This window comes from Strongylocentrotus purpuratus, unplaced genomic scaffold (assembly GCF_000002235.5).
Source record: "Strongylocentrotus purpuratus isolate Spur 01 unplaced genomic scaffold, Spur_5.0 spur5_scaffold_1, whole genome shotgun sequence".
Lineage (NCBI taxonomy): Eukaryota > Metazoa > Echinodermata > Echinoidea > Camarodonta > Strongylocentrotidae > Strongylocentrotus > Strongylocentrotus purpuratus.
This window is the reverse complement of record NW_022145594.1, coordinates 40,097,032-40,122,084: the sequence shown is the minus strand read 5'-3', so window position 1 is coordinate 40,122,084 and position 25,053 is coordinate 40,097,032. Positions and strand designations below refer to the sequence as shown.

The 25,053-nt window shown below is 39.0% G+C and overlaps 1 protein-coding gene across 1 annotated transcript in view; it reads right to left on the bottom strand.

Moving 5' to 3' along the window:
• LOC115921117 (coatomer subunit alpha-like) overlaps positions 1-23,262 on the bottom strand; it is a 29,961-nt gene extending 6,699 nt beyond the window's left edge. The window contains exons 1-20 of the mRNA XM_030978220.1: positions 23,106-23,262; positions 19,940-20,053; positions 16,082-16,236; positions 15,295-15,371; positions 14,495-14,604; positions 13,963-14,078; positions 13,379-13,478; positions 12,542-12,677; positions 11,697-11,779; positions 10,180-10,397; positions 9,616-9,691; positions 8,931-9,013; positions 8,394-8,619; positions 6,995-7,133; positions 6,092-6,401; positions 5,129-5,318; positions 4,198-4,293; positions 2,989-3,297; positions 2,119-2,225; positions 510-650 (exon numbers count right to left, since the gene is read on the bottom strand). Coding sequence (XP_030834080.1) covers positions 510-650; positions 2,119-2,225; positions 2,989-3,297; positions 4,198-4,293; positions 5,129-5,318; positions 6,092-6,401; positions 6,995-7,133; positions 8,394-8,619; positions 8,931-9,013; positions 9,616-9,691; positions 10,180-10,397; positions 11,697-11,779; positions 12,542-12,677; positions 13,379-13,478; positions 13,963-14,078; positions 14,495-14,604; positions 15,295-15,371; positions 16,082-16,236; positions 19,940-20,053; positions 23,106-23,145 — 2,826 coding nt within the window. The 5' untranslated portion in view covers positions 23,146-23,262. The remainder of the gene's footprint in view (positions 1-509; positions 651-2,118; positions 2,226-2,988; positions 3,298-4,197; positions 4,294-5,128; positions 5,319-6,091; positions 6,402-6,994; positions 7,134-8,393; positions 8,620-8,930; positions 9,014-9,615; positions 9,692-10,179; positions 10,398-11,696; positions 11,780-12,541; positions 12,678-13,378; positions 13,479-13,962; positions 14,079-14,494; positions 14,605-15,294; positions 15,372-16,081; positions 16,237-19,939; positions 20,054-23,105) is intronic.
• Positions 23,263-25,053: the final 1,791 nt, after the last annotated feature.

Genomic DNA, 25,053 nt, shown 5'->3' with positions numbered 1-25,053 from the left:
ATATCTACGAACTGTGACCTAACCAATGGTGAGGGATATAACCTTTGACCTACCTGTGTGGCAGAGCTGAATGATCCGGCTAGTACATGGTCCACTGGGAGCGATGACTTCTTAAAACCAGAACCTGTATCAACCCCCTCCCCCACAGACTTATATCTACGAACTGTGACCTAACCAATGGTGAGGGATATAACCTTTGACCTACCTGTGTGGCAGAGCTGAATGATCCTGCTAGTACATGGTCCACTGAGAGCGATGACTTCTTAAAACCAGAACCTGTATCAACCCCCTCCCCCACAGACTTATATCTACGAACTGTGACCTAACCAATGGTGAGGGATATAACCTTTGACCTACCTGTGTGGCAGAGCTGAATGATCCTGCTAGTACATGGTCCACTGGGAGCGATGACTTCTTAAAACCAGAACCTGTATCAACCCCCTCCCCCACAGACTTATATCTACGAACTGTGACCTAACCAATGGTGAGGGATATAACCTTTGACCTACCTGTGTGGCAGAGCTGAATGATCCTGCTAGTACATGGTCAACAGGGAGCTGTGAGTTCTTCACCCAGACTTGGCTCTGGCTCATACCTTTAGCCGGTGCAACAAAGTAATCATCATCCGCACCTCCTCCTGCCGGCACATCCTGCAACAACAAAAAGGACAAAGAAGGATGGTTAAAGATAAACTGGAGTTCTGGTAAAAACAGGAAATTAATTCCGACAGAATCAAGCAAAACTTACACTGAATGTGCAAGATTACAAATAAATGTCATTTGCCAAACAATTTTGGTAGAAAATGTATACTAGCTGAGTAATGAGCTTAGAAAGATATGGAAATCAAGGATAGTAGCCCCCGACACATTTTGTGTAATCCCATATACATCGTTCTGTGTACGGTGCATGTTACCTTTTCCAAGACTGGGCCAAATATATTATGAGTTTGATGACTCCAGAAACTTGCAGTACACACCAATACTTACATGCTACATGATCAACTTTTTCTGATCCATTCCACACCTTTTTTTCACAATGTAATCGCATGACCAGAACTCAACTTTATCTTTAATGATTGAGCTCATTATACCTCTTTTCAAATTGGCCACAAACGCACACACATTCGTAAACTGTTACATGTTTCCTATTAACAGACAAGACAGACTTTCAACCATAGTTCTGAACATCATGGACAGGGATATCCTAACAGACAACATGTCTTATGAAGTTCTGTTAATTGTTAGAGATCTTCAGCAAGATTCAGTCACTGTGTTCAAATGTTGATGATTGCAAGTCTTCATAACATGGCACTGTTAAAACATCATAATCCATTTGATTACCTGTAGTTGATGGACAGTTTAGTTTTTTCTTTCTTAACAATAATGTATGACCAATACTGTACGGCAACTGGGCTTTGTGGCGTGCGCCTGTTATCCAGCTAACAATTGAAGTTACAAACTGATTCAGCCGAGGACACAGGTTCAAAACTGAGCCACATCTATCAGATGGTGATGTTTAAAGGTCAGTCCCCAGACGTAAATAATCATATTTGATCGATGCACGTCTGTAAAAACCTAATACACACACAGTACCCGACCTCATTTAATGATCATGGCCAGAACCTATTCTGCCTTCAAATGTAACCAGCAAAATTGCAGGGGGATGTTTCACAAAGATCCTAAGTTGAACTTAACAATTATGGAAAGCCATACCATCTATTACAATGTTTTGCAAAAGTTTTGTTAAAGGTATCAAATGTTGATTCAAATCATTCATATTTGCTATTATCAAGGAGATTTCATGTTCTTGATGTGGAATTTATACAAATTCTAAAATACTTGAACTTTTGCTTTGGAATGTATTTCATTATAAGGCTACAAATGGCTCTCCATAATATTTAAGTCCAGCTTAGAGTTAAGAATCTTTGTGAAACACCCCCATGTTCACATATAAAAATCAACCATTCAAAGTAATGGCTTATCAACTGCTTGACAATTTAGTATGGCCCGTGCTTAACCTCATCTAATCATCATGGCCGGAGCTTATTCTGCCTTCAAATGTAACAAGCAAAACTGCAGGTGCTCACTTAAGCAAAGGGTGTGGTTGATTGAGACTTACCAGATCAGGAGGTAACTCCAATTCATCATCAACATCCCAAGCTCCTCCTTCACCGTCTCCATCATCATCTCCAAACCCTTCTGCTGCATCACCGAATTCATCTCCGTCTGAGAAAGAAACATCCATGAATTTGAATACGTTAGTAAACTGGTCTATTGTCTGTTTACCTGCTTACAAACTTCAGACCACCTACCATTAAAGTCATCTATTCCCCTCTACGATTCCCTACAACATTTTATATACATTTGGGATTGTGGAGCAAAGATTCCAAATCTTCCCGTCAATCACAAAGTTACAATTTCCTTCTGTATTAAAGAGTGATTGATTGAATGAGTTGAGTTGGGGAGATGTGGCGTTGTCGTCAGTTTGAAACTGAGTTGTATCTTTCGGATGGTAACATTAAAGGTTGGTCACTAGACATATCTAATCATATTTGATTGATCCCCATCTGTAAAAACACAAACGACAAGCAAACTAACACATAGATCTCTAGTTGAGTTGTGATAAATCTGGGGGTGTTTCACAAAGATTAAGATCATCTTTACGTTGGACGTATCTACGGCAGGCCATTCATGCCACTGTTTGCTCTCGCTATTGGTCTCTCAATTATGATCCTTGGATAATATTTTTTTCCTTCAATAATGAAGTATAAAACAAATATGTAAATTCTGTAGATTTGTGACCACGATTTCTAAGTCCCTTGAGAAACAAATGCCAGTAATGGTTAGAGGAACTAGTGGCATGAATGGCCTGCCATAGTTAAGTCCATCTTAAAGTCATTTTAGTCTTTGTAAAACACCCCCCAGGAACAATTGCAACTGTAAATAAGACAAGGCCACGGTAACCACAAGCTAAGAAACATCATCTCACCATCAAGTACCAGCTCTGCATCCTCGCCCCAATCACCGCCGGCATCACCCTCATCCATAGCAACGGCTGCGGTCATGGTGCTGCCTGTTCCTCCTGCCTTGCTCCTGCTCATGGCACCCTCGAAGAACCCCTTGGTGACGGTCAGGAGAGGCCAGTTCTCCTCGGACCGGATGATGGGGGCCGGAGGCTGGAGGAGCTGGGCGTTGGGCGAGACCTCTGGGAGCGTGTCACTCTCGTCGAACATCTCAGAGATGCCATCGGCCTCTTCGGTCAAGCCGTGGGTCTTGGCTGTCAGGTAGGCTAAGGATTCTGGAGAGAAAAGTGATGTTGTTTATTAGAGGTGTCGTGGTCGAAAGGATATGTCATCGGACTGTTGATCACAAGGTCTGCAGTTCGAGTCCCGCCGCGGCACTAATGTCCTTGGCAAGACATTGATCTACATTTGCCACACTCAACCCTGGTGATGTAAATGGGTAACTGGCATGAATTAATTCCTTGAAATGCTAGAGCGCCGTAATGGCAGCCATGCTAAAGCCAGGGTAATAATCGGGAGCTCCAGGAGTGTCAAGTCTGACAGACATGAGCGCTATACAAGAACCCACTAGTATTATTATTATTAGACTCCTTGAACTGGGTTATCTATTTTTAGAGGAGGAAGTTTTCAACATACGAAAATGTTATAGTATAGGTATGAATTGATCCTGTATTTAGAAGAAAGTTTAACAGGTGAAGCAGTGCTGCCATGTTGAAAATATGACTGTAGAAAAGAGTTCTTTATCTTACATCCAAAGGATACGACATAAGTTCTATAAATTTCTTCAAGAATGTTTTAATTTCGAGAAGAAACAAAATAACATGCAGTTTCATTGGTGTTATTGTGAGTCTAACAAGCAAATATTTGGTAGGGAAAATGTAAAAGATATATGCAAACTAGTGAAAATCATCATTCTTAACGACCTCAACTTATAGTCTGCATACCAACATGCCCTGAAAATGTCAAACATCTTAAAGGCAGTCAGTACTAGTTTGGCCAGAAGGGATTAGACCAACCAGCAAGGTCACTGACAGGTGGCTATCTCATCAATTAAGCTCTCAATTAACATAAGAAAAAGAGGATCATGGGGGACCAACAGGCACCGATTAAGGAAGTTTTCTATATAGAGGGAGCAAGTAGCTGCAAGTAGTACAGTGGGGCTTTAAATTACTTACTCTGTCCACAGTTCTTGAGGATCTTCACTCTCTCCGTCACATCCCCAAGATAGAGGGCGCACTGGTACTGGCCGCTGGTGTCCTTTCGGATCTCGGCTGTGAATCAAGATGGAGAGAAAGCACATCACAAACTGTTACTCACCAATCTTAACTTATTAAAATGCATGAATCATTAGAATGATGATCCCTTCTTATCCTCTCACAATACTCAGACACTTCTTTCTCTGTCCATCAGAACTGATACCAATCTCTATCATGAATTACAAATATTGAAAAGGTACTCCCTTCTCATTCGCTCACTGAACTTAGAGCCTACTACCCTCTTCAGCGAAAAACTGGTACCTACCAGTCTACATGTACATCATCTTTCTCAGCTTGTCGAGGTTTCAAGTGATTAGGTAGAGAAAAGAGAGCTTGTCAAAATCCTTCATCACTATTATCATTAAGAATGTTCTCCCACCTCAATGTTTTACCACATGCCAGTCCTACAATACCTGTCCTGTACAAAGGGGGAATCACCAATCTTCACTTAGGCTTCAAAAGCATGTACCATTTGAATGGTGATCCCTTCTCACCCTCTCACGATACACAATGCCAACCACACCTCTCCATCAAACCTAATACTTACCAATCTTCATCACTATTATCATTAAGAATGTACTCCCATCTCAATGTTTCACCACATGCAAGTCCTACAATCTCTGTCCACTACAAAGGGGTATTCACCAATCTTCACTTAGGCTACAGAAGCATGAATCATTAGGATAGTGATCCCTTCTTATCCTCTCACATTACTCAGACCTTCTTTCTCTATCAACCAGAACTGATACCAATCTCAATCATAGATTACAAATATTGAACAGGTACTCCCTTCTCACCCACTCATGATACACAATCCCACCACACCTCTCCATCAAAACCTAAAACTTACCAATCTTCATCATCTTCCTCAGCTTGTCCAAGTTGCCGGTGATCAGGTAGAGGAAGGAAAGCTTGTCAAAGTTCTTGGTCCTCTGGTAGGCCATCTCCACCACTTGATGGTTGCCTTGCAAGAGGGCTGCCTCACCTAGCTTCTCCCAACAATACTTGTCGTCCAGGGCTCGGGCAGCTTCCAGAGCAACCTGATCATCAAAGCAACATTTAGAACATACTCATGAGGGACCTTAATTCAACAAGCCTTGCTTTCAACCAAGGTCACATCATCTTTCTATTGTAATGCCATATTCTGTTAACTTGTTATATTTATGTAATATTGTAATGTGTGTTATAAAAGAAAGATAAATAAAACTTGAACTTGAATAGAGAGGAGTGATAGGAAATTATTACCGCAACAAATAATTTACACTTTATCAGGGGGAAATAAAAGAAATTCCAATTTTACTAGAGACCATGCACACATTAGTAAACAAAATTAAAATTGAAAAAATTGACAAAATTGATTGTTGATAAATAATAGCAAAGAGATGCACTAATTATCAAACAAGATATGTACAGAATATGTACTTCTTATTAATTTTCTCTTTTGTTTTAATTGATGATCCTATTTTATGACTATTTTTACATTGTAAACATTGTGCAATTAGTCCCTGGACTACTACTTTGTATTTCTAACAAACCACATTGAATTGTATTGAGAAAAAAAAGATGGCCTTATCAACACTGAGAAAAGATTTCTGCTGAGGCATTTGACCATGTTATCCATATCTTGTACAGCGATTTAAGACCTGTTTAAAACAGAATAAAAGAAATTACTAAAAGTCTACCACGTAAAGTTCTATTACCAATTTGTGGTACATATTCGTGCAAAAAGGTATTTTGAATTGATCTACAAGAACCAGCTGTGATTCACGATGCCATTCTGGATGCGCGACCCGACAAAGAGCACACCACTCACCTCAATGTTTCCGCACTCCAGCGCAAGCGCAAACCTCGTCTTCTCGTCCTTGACAAAGTGTAGCGCCACCTCGGGGTAGCCCTTCTGCTGCAGGTACGCGATGATGGACTGACCGACCAGCTTGGCCGTGCGCACCATGTGCAGCACCTCGTCGTACTTGCGGTGGATGAGGGCGAGCTTGAAGCGGAACTCTGTCGGGTCGATGCTCAGCACGCGGGCGCGGCACTCACGGTCCAGGCAGTAGACGTTCTGACCTTTGACCCGGGTGATGTAGATGGGGACGTCCAGGGTTCGAATGATGCCATGGTCACTGAGAAAGGTCAAATGAGAGAATAGAACAAACTCTTAAAGCTTATTTGTACTAGTTTACAGGAGGGATTAGACCACCCTGCAAGGTCATTGGACAGGTGGTTATCTCATCAACTCAGCTCTCAGTTAATATAAGAAAAAGAGGATCATGGGGGACCAATGGTCATCGATTAGGCATTGTTTGTTATATAGAGGGCGCAAGTTGCTACAAGTAGTGCAGTGGGCCTTTAAAACTTCCTTCCAAGCTAAGTCCAAGGCATGCAGTATTTCTATGTCTCATGACTTACAAAGTATCATGGAATTAAAAACACAACAAACATTGAGACTACAATTTTCCTTGGGTTCTTGGTACGATCTCAGCAACAGCAAAGGTATCTACCTAATACAATCATCAGTCATACTAAAATCTTTGATAGATACGTAACCAAACAAGATCGTTATCAATTTTCATTCATGTTAATTTTCTCATTTTCACAACTAAACTTTCACATCTTTTAGAACATACATAATCAAAAAAGGGATACTCAATTTCAATCCAGATGAACAGACAGAGAACCTGCTGCAGAAAAACCAGTAACGAGCTTTGACCCTTACCCGTTAGTGATGGCGTACTTGATGTGGTTGCTGGTAGTGTAGATAAAGACACCGCTCTCATCCCAAGCTCCGCTCTTCACCCGGATGTTCTCATGGATGGTACAGAGGGTCTCCAGCTTACGGTTGCAGATAGCAATGGCTGTCATGATAAATAAGTGAAGGTATAGTTATAACTAATGATTGTAATAGTATAACTATTCCATGAGATGAAAGCCTACTCTTTGATACAGATGTTCTCATGGATAGAACAAGGGTTTTCAAGCTTGCGGTTGCAGATAGCATTAGCTGTCACAATAAATAATTAGACATATTGAAGGTGTCAAACTAATGGTTGTGAGAGTAATAGTATAACTATTTCACTCTCATGCTCTCATGGATCGTATAAAGTGATTCCAAGCTTGCGGTTGCAGATAGCAATGGCTGTCACAATAAATAATTGAACATATTGGAGGTTTCATGGTATAGTTCTAACTACTTTGTTTATTTCATTTTGGTATAAAAAGACAACATGGAGAATAATGTATTATAAGATAAAATAAATAGCTGGATAGCCCCATATTCAGCGGTATTGATCCCATATACAGCGGTATCAAGCCCATGTTCAGCGGTATCGAAAATTTCATCTCATGATTTAATGGGTGTGAGAGGAACAGTATAACTATTTCATAAGATGAAAGTCTACTCTTTGATAGGGATGTTCTCATGGATCGTATAAAGGGATGCCAAGCTTCGGTTGCAGATAGCAATGGCTGTCACAATAAATAATTGGAGGTGTCATGGTATAGTCATAATATAATGGTTGTGAGAGTAATAGTATAACTATTTCACGAGATGAAAGTCTACTTTTGGGGTTCGATGACCTGTAACTACTGAAACAGTCCCCCTCAAGCCTCTAAATAGCCCCAAGATAATTTTAAACTATAATTGGATTTCAATTCACAGGAACTCAAGTGAATTAAATTCTACTGAAGAAAAATAATCTCCCCCCCCCCCTTACCCACCTTGAAATTGCCCTCACATATTCCAACATGTAATTCTGCTGCAAATTAAAGATAGTGGGTGGTATTCTCGAAAGCTGACTAACTATAGTCCATGGTTTAATCCACTGACTAATTATGGAATGCCAAGTGTCAATATGAAAATATTTTTGAATAATTTGATATGTACCTAAATAACCATGATAAAATAATTATATCATAATCATGCTGTTGTTTATTTATTATGTTATTACATTATATTCTAATTTAGTGATAGATTAAATTATTCAAAAACATATTCATATGGACACTTGGCATCCCGTACTTAGTCGGTGGATTAAACCATGGATTAAAGTTAGTCCGCTTTGAAGAATACCACCCAGTACCTCTACCGAGAAATAAGTTTTGAGGGTATGTCTTACTATGTTTGCTGAGGAGAGCAACGTGCATCATATCACCCGACCAGATCACATAGCGGACCTTGGAGATACGACACGAGCCCAGAGAGCGCTTCTGCTGCACGTCAAAGAGCGTCACGTTCTCTGGGTCGCGGAGGAGGAGCATGCCGGTGCCGGCGTAGAAGATCTCCTCACAGGCGGGAGTCTGGACCTTCTTGGTGACTTCGTTCTTCAGGTTCTTAATGACCAGCTGAAAATATAATATAACAAGTTAATAATAATAATACAGTCAAACCTGCTTTAGTGACCACCTGTCTACAGAGACCACATTTTTTGTTTATCTAGAAAAAGGTTCCTCATTGAAGCATGTACTAAAGGAACCTGTCTTCAAAAAACGCTTTTTGTGTTCCCCACGGGCGGTCACTATAGACAGGTTTTATTGTAATAATAATATTACATTTATAAAGCATCTTTTCATTAGATACAAAGCAGATAAACAAGAAATACAAAGAAATAAAAAAAGAAAAGAATATATAGATAAGAAAAGATGTGTTTTCTTACCGAGTGACTGCGGTCCAGCACAGCAAATCTGTTGCGAGCGACCCACACGGCTGTCAGTCCAGATGATCTCTTTCCTTCAGGGGCTGATCACAAGAAAAACAAACCAAATCAGAAAAAATGTATCACATAGAAACTTTAACCCATTGTCTACTGGAGCCGGGTGGTCCATGTATTAAGCCCATGGCTATGAATGAGTTCAGTAGTCATCGTGTTAAGATCGCATCTTCAAACTTTCTCTTTTGCCCCTTACATTGATTTTTCTTTAGTATTTGTCAGTATCATCATGTCTGCATCTTGAATATCCTTATAATTATTATAAAAGTGAAGGCTTTATACCCTTTCAAGACTGAAGCCAGTGTTGCAAACTTTTTTTTCACATGGTATTTTTTAATTAAAAAAAGATAATCTTTCGTTCGGAAATTCATAATGGGTTAATAACCTACACTGTATGAAGAAGGGTATAATGGGATATTATATGTATTGAAATGAACAATAAATAAATTAGCACAATATGACAAATTTGTCACAAGGAATCATATTTATTGATACTTCAATTTAAATCAGCTTAGTTGCACCTTGGTGACTTGAATTCATGTGACCACTGTTCTTTCTTCTAAAAAGCCTGAAATCAGTGAATGCCATATTATTGAGAGAGAGAGTTTGCGATTGATGACAAGATACATACCATCAGGATTCTGAGAATCACTCTGCTTGGGAACTTGGTAGAGATCATACGTGCTGTTATCAACATTGCTTGTCCTCTGTAAAACAGATAAGATTTACAAGACCCAGGTCATCTTAAGTTCATTCTCATTGGTGAAATCATTATAATTAAAGTTATCGCTCGTCAAAAGTACTAGAGGTAAACCATAGCTTTTGAATAGCTTTTGTTTTCCATTAGAAACGAATACCTCCTCCTATACTCGGTAATGAGGATTAATGCCTTACCAAAGGGCAGTCATTACCAAGTCCCTTGGAGAGGACTTTAAGCTGTCAGTCCCCTGGTCGCTTACTTACAAGCACATGCTTTACTAATAAATAATAAATTGTTTCTTTTATAGCGCTATATCCAATTTAGAACTGATCAAAGTGCTTTACAAAACAAACGACATAAATCAATGAATTAAAACTTACAAAAAATATGATAGAAAATGTAGTTAATTACAATGTAAAAAGGTGTGTTTTAAGATGCTTCTTAAAACACAGCAGTCAGGTAAAACAAACAAACCAAACAACCAGACAAACTTACGGTTGAGATGAGGACAGCCTTCTCTGCGGGGTTGTAGGACATGGCAAAGGCGGGGCTCTTGGTTCCGCCCCTGAGCTGCATGACGGGGACGTCCTTGGACGTGGTGAAGTCCAGCTTGCGCAGGTAACGCTCCTTGACGTAGAACAGGATGTTGTTGTGGGTGGCGTAAGCCGGGCGCTCCCTCTCCAGCTTGAAGACGATCATGCCGCTGTCATGACCTGAAATGATGAGATGATGATAATAATAGCAATAACAATAATGATAATAATAATTTTACATTTGCATTCTACCAGTAGTGTAATCGTCTATGATGATTAATTCTTTTCGTAAACTGATTGGTAAACTTTTACCAGAAAAAAAAATGTCTGAATGAATAAATTCTCAATTCATTTGTTGGCACTAATGTCCTTTGGCAAGACATTAATCTACATTTACCACACTCTACCCAGGTGAGGTAAATGGGTACCTGGTAGGATTATTCCTTGAAATACACTTTGCGCTGATAACGGCTGCTGGAGCTTAACCCTATGTTAACTGGGGGGGTCAATTTGACCCCCCCCCCCCCCTGTAGAAATTTCGCGACTACTCCGAAACCGCGGCAGATATAAAATTTTCCTTCCATGACTTTTTACTTTCGAGTCTTACGCATCTTTTAAAACAATTTTTTTGAAAATCGGACCTACAGTTACAAGGTCACATGACCTTTAGTCTTTGCATGTCAGCCCGAAAATCGCTCATTTTCGTGATTTGTATACAAAACATATGTAAAAGTCATTTTTCCTAAAAATAGATAAAACATTGGTTATTCAGTCTTGTTTAAAGTTAAGATGTTTGTTTTGGGGTCAAAATAGTCGAATTTTAGTTATAAATGAAATAAAACAACAAAAACAATAAAATACATAAGTTAAAAAAACAATGAAATACATAAGAAATTATAAAAACAAGAGATAACATAAGGAATAACCTGGCTCTTCCAATTTGTTGTGTTGTTTTATTATTCCAAATGGTGTAATAAATATATGTAGTGAAAAAGAATACTTAAAACATGAATAATCTATGATTTATGGGCAGAAATGTGAATTTGATGACCTTATTTGCATAAATTACCATAAATATGCAAATGAGTGAATTTTTCAAAAATTTGAAATTACCATAATATTTTATACACTTCACTTGACGTGCATGCAAATTTTCGCGGCGATCGGCGGTGAAACGGCCGAGATCTTGGGGGGGGGGGGGGGTCAAATTGACCTCCCTCCCAGTAAAAACCTGGTCTGAAATAGCCCAGTTAAAATAGGGTTAAGCTAGGGTAATAATTTCCCAAGCTCTTTTGAAGCGCACAAACACGTTATTTCATAATGTATTATGCGCTATACAAGAACTGAATATTATCATTATTATCAATTTCAATTATATTTCAATAAGAATAAACTGTAGACCAAGTTTAGCCTTTGCCATCAAAATCTGCAAGATCTGCTCATAGAGAAACAATGAAAATCAAATCAAAATGCACTCACCAGCAGCAAAGAGGTTAAGAGTGGGATGAGGTGTAAGCACCCAGAAACGATCATGATCACGACGGAAAGTCTGGATGCACGTCCTGTGAAGAAAACAAAGCAACATAATCAATCAACGGCACGACATTAATCTACATTTGCCACGCTCGACCCAGGTGATGTAAGTGGGTACCTGGCAGAAATTAATTTCTTGAAATGCCATAATGGCAGCCATGCTAAAGCAGGGGTAATAATGTGGAGCGGCAGGAGTGTCAAGTCTAACAGACATGAGTGCTATACAAGAACCCACAATTATTATTATCATTATTACTATTATTATTATTTATGATATCTAGTACTATACTACATGTCATACGATACAACCCAGGATTTTACCTGAATATGAAGAGAGCTAGATGGATACGTGAGTAAAGAAACAATTTTCACTTAGCAAAGTTGAATATTAAGTTAAGTGCTAACTTAATCCATGTATTCAATTTCATCATGGCCGTACACCCCCCCCCCCCCCTCCCTCCCTTCCCCCTAGCCTTAAACAAAAGGGTTTATAGTGACAAGTCCTCTCAGACCATGATGCTCTTATCTTCAGAGTTACTGAGAATGAGCTCCTGAAAGGGATTGAAGATGGTTTAGGATATGCTGTTATGATATCCAAGAATGAACAGAGTTTTGTTGGATTGAGGCTTTCTGTTCTTTCATGCATTATACTCATCATCTCTTCGAAGTGTGAACAGCAGCCTATGGAGCATATAGACCAAAAGATATACTCCATCCCCATCCCCTTCTTCCCCCCCCCCCTCCCCCTCCACCAAGAAAAAGTATTACCTAGAGGAGAACCTTCGACATACCTCTTTGACATGTCCCACACCCTGATGCTCTTGTCTTCAGAGTTACTCAGAATGAGCTCCTGACGTGGGTGGAAGATGGCACACGATACGTTGTTGTAGTGACCACGGCAGGTATCCACCTCCCAGGCCTTGGCATCTAGACGGAGGAACAGGATGATGAGAAGGATGATGAGAAGGATGAAGATGAGAAGGATGAAGCAAAGAATAATACAATCAAACCTGTTTATAGCGGCCGCCCGGGTGAAACACAAAAAGTGGCCTTTGTAGACAGGTGGTCTTTGTAGACAGGTTCCTTTAGTACATGATTCAATGAGAAACCATTTTCAAGGGAAACAACAATTGTGGCCTTTGTAGACAGATGGTCTTTGTAGACAGATGGTCTTTGTAGACAGGTGGTCACTAAAGCAGGTTTGACTGTATTTGCTTCTTCTCTATTTCAATTCTTAAAACTTGTACCAGTACTCCACTTTCAAACTTCAACTTTCTGCAGAGCAATCTACTCAGAAACATGTGTAGAAAAGAAGAAATTCCAAGCAACTCCCAAGGAAAAAAATCTCACTTTTTCTCAAAATACCTGATAAAATCTCCCTCGTGGAGTGCAACTTGCTCTTGGAACCTATAATTAGTTATGGAAACAAAAATTAATTCCGGGGAGGATCATGTTTTCAGACACCTTACTTTCTACATGTTCATATAACCTGCCGATACACACAAAAAAAGCATAGGCATAATACTGCCAAATAAATATTTTAATAAAGCCAAGGAAATAATGGTTGCTCTTTAATTTCATGTAAAAGGGCCTTGGGGAAAACTGATGATATCAACGAGAGTACTTACCATTCATCCTCCAGAGCTTGACATAGCGATCATCAGCCGCAGACAGGATCAAAGGCATGGTTGGATGGAAAGCTGCCCAGTTCACTCCACGATCATGGCCCTAAAATCAACATCAAATTGGCAACATGTAAAACAAAAGCATACATCTATTTCGGTTAGGTTGGTCCCTAAAAATAATAAAAATATTCAAGAATATTAAAATAGATAGAGGTTTACAACAGCAAAAAAAAAACACTTGTGACAAAACAAAAAAATAAATGGTTTTCTTTAGAAAGAATTTTTGGGAAAGGGATGAATACTTAATAATTCAGTACTTCAAATACGAGTGACGGGATGAAATCATAAAACTCTAACTGAAACAAATATCAGGAATATAATCACTTTATGTCCTTTAGCTTTTGCTTTTAGGATGTTCCACACTTTTAAAGAAGCAAATAAATGATTGAACAAATACCTTCGAACCCAGCGGTTATAGAAGGTTCAACGATCACATCATAACAATATTAACAGAATGTTGAATGATTTAGGGCACATAATGTAAATTGGGGGTTCTGAAATTTGGCATTGGTCAGGCTCAAACATACCTCTAGGACATGCTTGACCACTGCATCGGCCGTACCGAAGAGATCTGGGGTCATGGGGTTCTTGAGGTGTTCCTCCAGACCACTAGGACCAGGGGAGATGTTCTTCTTTCTCAGCCCTAGAAATAAAGAAGAAAAAAATATGGTAAAAAAATTAAATTTCATTGAGGTTGCTCAAATCCCAAATGAGCCGGATTGTTTCAAGTCTATAAGATATATTTCTAGAGCAAATTAAAAATAGAATTTGGTAGAAAAATTTAATTCATTTAAGGTCAAAATTTGAACCAATCAAAACTATTTACCATACTCAATTTCCTCAATAGACTGTAGTGTTATAAAAACCGTTAAGAAAACGCAAAATTTGATTTCGATTTCCAATCATAAATATCTTGATAATCAGACAGGCGACCGGCCTGTAAAAGTCATCGGGTTCCTGACTGACCTAAAGGTTTATTATTATCATTGCAGCATTAGCTATATCTAGGATTTTGTTCCAGAATCTGAGACAAAGTTATCAAGTCACTTTAAGGCTTACCTGAGATGTCCCAGACTCGAACAGTCTGGTCAAGAGAGGCGGAGACAACAAGGTCTTCCGATGGATGGAAGTTAGCACACATCACGTAGTGGTTGTGACCAGTCAGAACGCTGCATGATACAAACAAAACACAGTGAAAATATTCTTTCTGTGTGAGTGCATATCCACTGTAAATATTTTTCTGACTTCTCGGATCAATGCTGGAAACAAAACTATACCTTACCATAACCCTAAACCTAACCAAAAGCTCTTCTATGTGTCCTTTATTTAGCTCTGACAGCCAGTCAAATCACATGCCATTCAAGATATAAATGGTGGCAGTATACCTGGGATGGGAGAGACAACTAGGGGTGCGTTCAAGCGAATTTTTGAAACTAGAATCACTAATCAAAACGACGTCAAAAACACAGTTACTGCAGGAGAGCGTTCAAGCGATTTTTCATCAATGCTGATTCTCACTCAATTCAAGCCCAGCCACTGCTCATCACTGTGCAGGTCAACTTCGCTGCATGCTTTCTGTCTGTGTTAACGGTCGACTGTCGGTCAAACCGGAGACCTCCGTTTGTTCAAGCGATTTTGAGCGACCGTGATTCTGCAGAATCACGATACAAAATTGAAGAAGCATCTTTTTCAGCATTTCATTTTTGCGTTTTTTAACACGTTTATTTTTACGACCGACAAAAAATTGCTTGAACGCATCCGTATTTCAAACTAAACGTCCTTGAAAACCTGTATTTCTAGGGTGAAAAAGTGTCGCTTGAATGCACCCTAGATAAAAAATGTTGGGACCTTCAACTCACCAAGCACAGTTCCTGGACTGCCAGTTCCATATCCTGATGGTCTGATCGTCAGATGCACTCACGATCCAAGGGTATTCCTGCAAAGAGAAAGATAGGGACTTGAACTTTCAAAGCCCCACTGCAGTGCTGCACTACTTATAGCTGCTTGCGCCCTTTATATAGCAAACAATGCCTAATCGGTGCCTGTTGGTCCCCCATGATCCCCTTTTACTTATGTTAATTGAGAGCTGATTTGATGAGATAACCACCTGTCAAGTGACCTTGCATGGTGACCTTGCATGGTTGAATTTAATAGTTGAAATCATGTTACAACATTACATAATAATACTAATAAAATGGTGTCTATAAAGCCACCATAATGTCCACCAAAGTCTCTAAGCGCTATTCAAACAAAATACAATGACAAACAAGTATATATTAAACGAAAAATTGCAAATAAATAAACCTACAAATTACAATACATATGAAATATACAACAATGTGAACAGAGTAAGTTAATCAGCAAAAGAAATTTCGAATAAATGTGTCTTAAGACAAGTTTTGAATTGGTATATACCATTAACAAAAAAGGATATTCACAGAATGTATTCGATGATCAAGTCGGAACAATAATCCTAATTTGAAAAGGAAAAGAATACCATATAGAGAAACAGATCAGCGTTCCCTTCTTGGAGTTGAAATGGGAAAAAATATATTGTGGGGTATAATATGAGGGAATGGAATTTAAATACCTGTTTCCGATCCATGTCATCATCTTATAATGTGCATTATTTAATCATTGTCTTACATGATGAAAGAAGGTTGTCCTGATGTAATCCAGATGGCCTAGGAGAGTGAAGAGACATCGTTTGAGTTTGTAGTTCCAGACCTTGATCTTGTAGTCATCACCTCCGGATACAAACAGGGGCTGCTGCTGGTGGAAACTGATACCTCGAACGGGACCTGAGAGAAATACAAAGACGTTTTTAAAAACTTTTTCGGTAGGGACTGCAATTCATCATTTCATCTAATGCAAATTACCAACATGTTACTACTTTAAGCCAAGGGCTAAACTCGAAGACCCAAATATAGGAGGAAGTAATGTATATTTATACATTACAATTTTTCACTTTTTGAATAGGTTTTAATAGATCCTGTCTAAATCGAACTTCAAAGCCCCAAGAGTGTCAAGTCTGGCAGATATAAGCGCTATACAAGAACCCAGTACTAATACTATTATTGATACTAAGAAAATGTACCAGATCTCTAAATCGGTAACATGTTAGCACATACAGAATTCTTTCCTGTAACAGAATGTTTTTGTTTTTTTGCAACTGTAATTCATATCTTATATCATTACATTTTGTATGAAAGTCACACAGGAACAAGAGTGTGCATGTGGATGTACATGTACTCCACTCAGGCAAAGCATAGAGAGTCAATGCTAATGCGTATTGACCTCTAGCGCTGCACTACATGTACGTGCTAAGAGGCAGCAAATGCACACATGAATAGTCAATACACAAACTACACACAAATGCACACAATGAACACGATGTGTCTGATCAGCAAGTTTGACAGTACGGACTCACGATTTGAATTTTAAATTATTCTTTCTAACATCGTTAAGTTGAATTTTGTTTATGTTAATGCTATTTAGGTGTTATCAATCGTTACTAAAGTACAGATTTTTAGTTAAATCAGTTGAGTTTTGTACAGTGGTGTTTGAAATGTTGAGAATCAATAGAACAGCTGTTAAAGATAAACTTTAGTACTAGTAATGCGATTGCATTGTGAAAGAAAAGGTGTGAAAGGATAAGAAACAGTTGATCATGTAGCATGTAAGTATTGGTGTGCACTGCAAGGTTCTGGAGTCATCAAAATCATAATAAATTTGACCGAGTCTTGGTAAAGTAACAAACACTCACATAGAAAGCTATATATGGGACAACACACATGGTGTCGGGGATGGTACTACCTTGGTTTCCTTGTCTTTCTATGCTCATTTCTCAGCCAGTATACACTTTCTTCCAAAATTGTTTGGCACATGTCATTTATTTGTAATCTTGAACATTCAGTGTAAGTTTCGTTTGATTCTGTGAGAATTTTTTTTTTTTTTACCAGTACTGGAGTTTATCTTTAATACACAGCCAGGATAGTATAATACACAGCCAGGATAGTATAATACAGTTAAGTGTACTTCATTTGGATTGAATGTCATTATCATCATCTATACGGGAGTGTAGGATATCCTGTAGGTCTCCCGGTCAGATCATTTGGTACATTAGTAAAGGTCTATAAATCAGTGCATGCGTGGATATCAGACTATATTACAAAGTGTTTGTCCGACCAAAAAGAATCCAAGCTGTGTTTAAATGAATTAATATAATAACAGGCTTTAAATTAATCGACGGCCATCGACGGCCAGGCCGTCGATGCCCCTATGACTGGCCGCGGTGCCCTCCAAAAAAAGATAAATTCACGGCCAAAAAGGCCGTGCCCTTTTTTTCAAACTGGCCGACGTGCCTTTTTTCCAACTGGACGTGCCCCTTTTTTTTTTCATTTGCGCACATAAAACCACCAATTGCGCCCATAATCGAATCATCTAAAACTAGACGGCAAGGCGCAAGTGTTTTCCGTGAAAATGCGCCCATAAATTATTAGAACAGTACAAATACACGAATCACGAATAGTTTGCCGCCCACGAGCTCTCTTCTAGCTTCGTATTTAGTGCTTTAATAAGGCGCAAGTGCCGTGAAAATGCGCCCTTTGTTATTATATAGGCAATGCGCTAGCGCACGTACGTACGTACGTTCATGCAATCGCATGATATGCATATGGTGCATGCTGTTGACGCACGCACGTACGTACAAATCGAAGGCCAGGATCAAGAAAACAAATCGTCAAATGGAGAAATAAACAAGCATTCAAATAGTCATTAGAGATCTGTCGAGGTTTGTTTGTAGGTCTAGTTTATTATTTTATCTCAAATAGAATTTAGAATTATCTTATTAATAAGTTAAGAACACCTACGATGTTCTCGATCGTAGTTACTCTCATTTTGCCACCAGCCGACCTCGCTTCAAAAAGCTACCCCGCCAGCTTCCCAAGACGAATGTTTCGAGTCCCGGTAAAATTACGCGCTGCGTATCTCCGAGGGTGCATCGGTTTCGCTGGCAAACTTCCAGCCCGACAGCTTCCCACCAAAAGTGGCGAGAGTGTGTGTGCGAGGAACGATTTTGGTTTCGTGAATGCACGTTACGCAACTGAGCTGAGCGTGTCACTTTCAGCTGTCGAATGTCTATAAGGACATTTTTACATCTTATTTCATTAGTTAGGCCTATCTAGACCTTTCTATACAACAGTTAAAAAGATAATTTCTTCAAATTTGCTCCTACTACCGAGAGAGTGGCGGAATGTGTGTGAGGTGCGATTTTAATTTGGGATACCCGGCCGGTCCGGTAAACTTGCCAAGTCCTTCTGACTTTGATGTTTGTGAAATTGACAATTTATTTATTCATTTGCTCATCAATATTTTTAGTTACTTTAAAATACTGTTTAATGTGCAAGTTTGATGTTCTTAATCAATCTTTCCTGTTCATATTGTTAAGATTAAAAAGTTATTAAATTGATCGTTCGATCTATTCACATTATGAAATTAACATTTGTAGACTCTCTTTGAACTTATGATTAGATAAGGGGCCTATCTGTTTTTGGAAAATTGCCCCTTGCTCTGGTAAATTCCCGTGGCAAAGGGCAACTTAAAAAAAAATTGCCCCTTGCTCCTGGCTGCTAAATCTAAGGCTTGCGGGCCACCGCCTTGTTTGTATGTACCGTAGACCTCTTTACATTCTGTGAAGAAGCTGGTGCGAAAAGTCGTGGGAAATTGATCCCGCACAAGTTTCATAAAATACACATGACATCTAACAAAAATAGAATCAATTTTTTTGGCCTCATACTCGATGCCCTTTTTGTAAAATATTTTGGCCTCGATGCCCTTTTTGTAAAAATATTTTGGCCTTGGTGCCCTTAAAAATATGAGGTACTCAAGGCCAAACTGGCCTTGCCCTAAAAATGATGAAATTTAAGGCCTGTAATAATGATAATAATTTGTTCTTTTATAGCGCAATTCATGCCTGTTGACATTTCAATGCGCTTTACAATTTCACAATATACATAATTATTTAAAGTAAATAACACGATCATGAAAGGAAGATGAAACAAAAACATATTAAGAAAACAATGAAGTGCTTACAAAAAAAAAAAAATAACCTTACTAATCCTTAAATACTATTGATGTGCTAATTTGAATTGATGCTGGTAGAAGTTACTAGAGACACAGGGTAGCGTTTCTTGAAACCGTCATAACTACAAGTTCACCGACATCCCATTGAAACGTGTGTATTAAGTTTAACACGCGTTTCAATGGGATGTCGGTGAACTTGTAGTTACATGTATGACGGTTTCGAGAAACGCTGCCCTGGTAAACTGTTCCAAGACAAATTTGCAAAAAAAAGAGTTACTCCTGACATTCGATCGACAGCGAGTAGTGAATAACTTCAATGCATGGCTTCTTGTTCTCTGATACTGTGATTTCACAAAAAGGCATTCTGGATAGAGTCTATCTATACTGTGAAATATCTTGAAAACCTGGATGTAGGCTTACCATCATGCTCGTCAAACTTCTCAAGGAGCGTACACATACGGTAGTCCCATAGCTGAATGTTTCCATTGTGCAAGCTAGCAAGAATCCATGGTCGGTTCGGGTGAAAGCACAAGCCTGGATAACGATGAGAGATAGAAAGCGTGGTGTGGAGAAGAAGAGAAAGAGAATGAGAGGAGAAAGAGAATGAGAGGAGAAAAAGAATGAAAGGGTGAAGAGAAGGAGGGTGAAGAGAAGGAGGGGGAAGGAGAGTGGAACGATAGAAGGAGAGAGAGAGAGAGAGAGAGTTTAGAAACGGAATGAGAAAGAGAGAAAAGGCATGGAAGAGGGAGAAGGTAGAGAGAAAGAAAATCGAAGAGAAATAAAATAACAAATTTAACATGTTTCAATGGGATATTGGTGAACGATGGATTCGTAAATTTCATGCAAAAATGGCCAGTTCTTTCGAAAGATTCTTCAAATCAAAATCAAATTTGCCACATCATTTTTCACTCTTCCCATCAATATGTCTGGGGGGTCACTCTCGTATGCTATCCACCCGTGTCCATCAACAACTGAAATGCACTTTTTCTGAAATTACCCTTTTTAAAGAAAATGTTGAAGCCTGTGATCCTGAAAAGGTACCCTTCCTTTGTTCTTTTTGAGCGATCAGTGATTGAAAAACACCCCTTTTTAAGGAAAAAGTAGACGGCGCCGAATCTGTGATTCTGAATTCTGAAGTGAAAAGGTACCCTCTTTGGGTTTTTGTGCGATCAGTGCTTAAAAAACTCCCCTTTTTAAGAAAAATATCGACGCCGCGGTATAGCTGAAAAAGACACCTTTTCGTCGCTTTTTCTTGACGCGGGTGCGCAGCCAGTCATGTTTGGAGTTAGACCGAAAGCTTCAGTCTCTATAATCGTCGGTTGTTCCACTGAGACTACGTCTGGCTCCACTAGACCTCCGGTTATAGAGACTGAACGACTGCCTATGCCAGCCTGTGTTGAACTTATTCCGCTAGATTTTAGCCGCTAGGCCCCTCCCACAAACTTGCCACGGCCGTATTGTTATGCCCCCAAAATCCCCCAAAATGTCATTTTACCTCGTTCATTTCCAATTTTAAATTAGGCCTAGGCTATAATTTTTATTTTTATTGAAATATATTTAATCAGGATATCAAGAATCAGATATACATTGTATATGTAGATACAAAATCTGTTTTACATCATGGTCCTGAATACATCGGTTCCACTTACTAACTTGATTGATATAATCCGTTTAATGGTCCCTTTTAAGGAAATTATCGGTCAAAATCGACATCCATGTTGAAAATCTTGCAAGCCGTGTTAAACTCTCGCTGCCGTCAATCTCATCCCTTCTAGTCTACGCCGAAGGCAAAATGATTATGAAGGAAAAACTGTGATAACGCCATTACGAACGTGTAGATGGCGCACAGTTTTTCCTTCATAATCATTTTGCCTTCGGCGTAGACTAGAAGGGATGAGATTGACGGCAGCGAGAGTTTAACACGGCTTGCAAGATTTTCAACATGGATGTCGATTTTGACCGATAATTTCCTTAAAAGGGACCATTAAACGGATTATATCAATCAAGTTAGTAAGTGGAACCGATGTATTATAGCCTAGGCCTAATTTAAAATTGGAAATGAACGAGGTAAAATGACATTTTGGGGGATTTTGGGGGCATAACAATACGGCCGTGGCAAGTTTGTGGGAGGGGCCTAGCGGCTAAAATCTAGCGGAATAAGTTCAACACAGGCTGGCATAGGCAGTCGTTCAGTCTCTATAACCGGAGGTCTAGTGGAGCCAGACGTAGTCTCAGTGGAACAACCGACGATTATAGAGACTGAAGCTTTCGGTCTAGTTTGGAGTGACCCCACTGGCACTGGGATCGATCCCTGCTTATTCTTTTTTTGAAAGAAAATATCTTTTGACCATCGACCACCCGTACAAAAACTGTGGCACACATATTTTATTTTATGAACAATGAGTTATATCTGTAAGACTGCATACCAACTAACTTTAAATAGTCTATTGTGACATAAGTTGCCTGCCTTGAGCTGTGCTGTGACTATAATGCACTGGCAATGCACGGGGTTCATGCACGGGGCTGCATAGACCGAAAGCTTCAGTCTCTATAATCGTCGGTTGTTCCACTGAGACTACGTCTGGCTCCACTAGACCTCCGGTTATAGAGACAGAACGACTGCCTATGCCAGCCTGTGTTGAACTTATTCCGCTAGATTTTAGCCGCTAGGCCCCTCCCACAAACTTGCCACGGCCGTATTGTTATGCCCCCCAAATCCCCCAAAATGTCATTTTACCTCGTCCATATCCAATTTTAAATTAGGCCTAGGCTATAATACATCGGTTCCACTTACTAATTTGATGTAAATAATCCGTTTAATGGTCCCTTTTAAGGAAATTATGGGTCAAAATCGACATCCATGTTGAAAATCTTGCAAGCCGTGTTAAACTCTCGTTGCCGTCAATCTCATCCCTTCTAGTCTACGCCGAAGGCAAAATGATTATGAAGGAAAAAACTGTGATAACGCCATTACGAACGTGTAGATGGCGCACAGTTTTTCCTTCATTATCATTTTGCCTTCGGCGTAGACTAGAAGGGATGAGATTGACGGCAGCGAGAGTTTAACGGACGGCTTGCAAGATTTTCAACATGGATGTCGATTTTGACCCATAATTTCCTTAAAAGGGACCATTAAACAGATTATTTACATCAAATTAGTAAGTGGAACCGATGTATTATAGCCTAGGCCTAATTTAAAATTGGATATGGACGAGGTAAAATGACATTTTGGGGGATTTTGGGGGCATAACAATACGGCCGTGGCAAGTTTGTGGGAGGGGCCTAGCGGCTAAAATCTAGCGGAATAAGTTCAACACAGGCTGGCATAGGCAGTCGTTCAGTCTCTATAACCGGAGGTCTAGTGGAGCCAGACGTAGTCTCAGTGGAACAACCGACGGTATAGAGACTGAAGCTTTCGGTCTAGGGGCTGCACTGCAAGAACATCGGCATCGCCCACTCGCACTCGCTCATGTCACTCAACTCCAGCGGCCATGGAGTCCATCTGAATTCTGATGTCACCCGTAACTTCAACACTGAATCACACACCAAAAGAAACAAATGTATTTTATTTTGTATTCATGCTTACCTTTCACCCTGGCAGATTTTGTCTCAAATTTGGTCAGCATAATGCTGCTGTCAAATCACAAATACGAAGAATAGAAATTTTCCTTTTCTCCAGACGTAGCTCCGATGTACACGTAAATGGCAGCCACGTCACTTTGTATACGTCTAGCGTCTAACACATTGTAGGTTTATTTACAGCCGTTTCGCTTCTTAGTTCTATACTTGCATTGGAAATCCATTAATGCGTGAATATCAAAATATTAAAATCCCCTGTTCAATGCAACTATACAACAGGAACAGCACCCTCTTTCGTCCTCTTCAACTACAACGATAGACGCTGAGTAGATCTTGATGATGGATTGGAATTTAAAAAAAAAAAAAAAAAAATTTAGATTACAATTAATTTCAGTATGGGTCGAATTCTTTCTATAACATGGCACCAATGAATAGGGAAGCTTGGCTATTCCATTTTTGTTTTCACGTAAACGATATGTTGATTATAAAAACTCCCTTACTTCAGTCTTGCGTGCAGCAAAGAAAACATATTATTTTGCTCAGTTTCAAGCAACTTCAAACGATATCAAAGGAACTTGGAAAGTGATAAGAAATGTGTTCAAGTCAAAGAAAAAAAATTCTGATGTAAAGAATATTGAAATTGATGGTCGTTTAGTGGAAGATAAGAATATTATTGTGGAAAAATTCAATGATTATTTTTGCAGTATTGGTCCTAATCTGTCACGGGCGGTCCCTTCCTGTCAAAAATCTTTTAACGATTTCCTGAAAGAATCTAACAAGAAAAGCTTATTCCTTTTCCCATTAGTTAGGGAAGAGTTGCTTACTATTGTGAATTCGCTTAAGGCTGGGAAAAGTCCTGGTTACGATGGTGTCAATAATGACATAATTAAACAGGTTATCTTAGCGATTATTCAACCCCTTATTCATGTTTTTAATTCATCAATGTTAAATGGAATAGTCCCCGAAAACATGAAAATTGCAAAAGTCGTACCCGTTTTTAAAAAGGGGGATCCGCAATCTTTTTCAAATTACCGTCCTATTTCCCTTTTAACCTCCTTCTCAAAGATCCTTGAGAAAGTGATTTATAGTGTTAGAACTTTAGAATTTTTCAACAAAAGTAAAATATTCTCAAATTTTCAGTTTGGGTTCCGAGAGAAACATACTACCTTTCATGCCTTGCTGCACTTTATAGATAAGATTTCACAAGCAATAGACAAAAAGATGCACACAATCGGTATATTTCTTGATTATTCCAAGGCATTTGATACTATAGATCATGAAATTTTGCTAGGGAAATTATCGCATTATGGAGTCAGGGGCACAGCTCTGGACTGGTTTAAGAGCTACTTAGTTGACAGGAAACAATTTGTTTCTTTAAACGGTTTTGATTCAGGGTTACAGAATGTCACATGCGGCGTTCCTCAGGGATCTCTCCTTGGTCCGCTCTTGTTTATTGTATATATTAATGACTTTCATTTCTCATCTGATATTTTGTAATTCATTTTATTTGCTGATGATTCCAGCTTGTACTATTCACACAAAAATTCACAAACTCTGTTAGAAACGGTTAATTTCGATCTAAGTAAAGTTACTTTGTGGATCCAAGCAAATAAATTGTCTTTAAATCTGCAAAAGACAAATTATATGTTTTTTAGTAATACAATCAAAGTGCTTCCAGGAGATGTATCATTTAATAATGTATTGATAGATAGGGTATCATCAACAAAATTCCTTGGTTTGCACATTGATGAGCAAATGAGTTGGAAAATTCATGTAAATCATCTCTATAAGACATTGTCAAGAAACAGTGTAAATTGAAATCAATTTTACCTAAAGGCATCCTTCTATTAATGTACTCAACATTAATCCTCCCCTATCTTAATTATGGTGTTCTTGCTTGGGGTAACTCTCTTAAAACTAACCTTGAAAAGGTATACTTGATTCAAAAGAGGGTC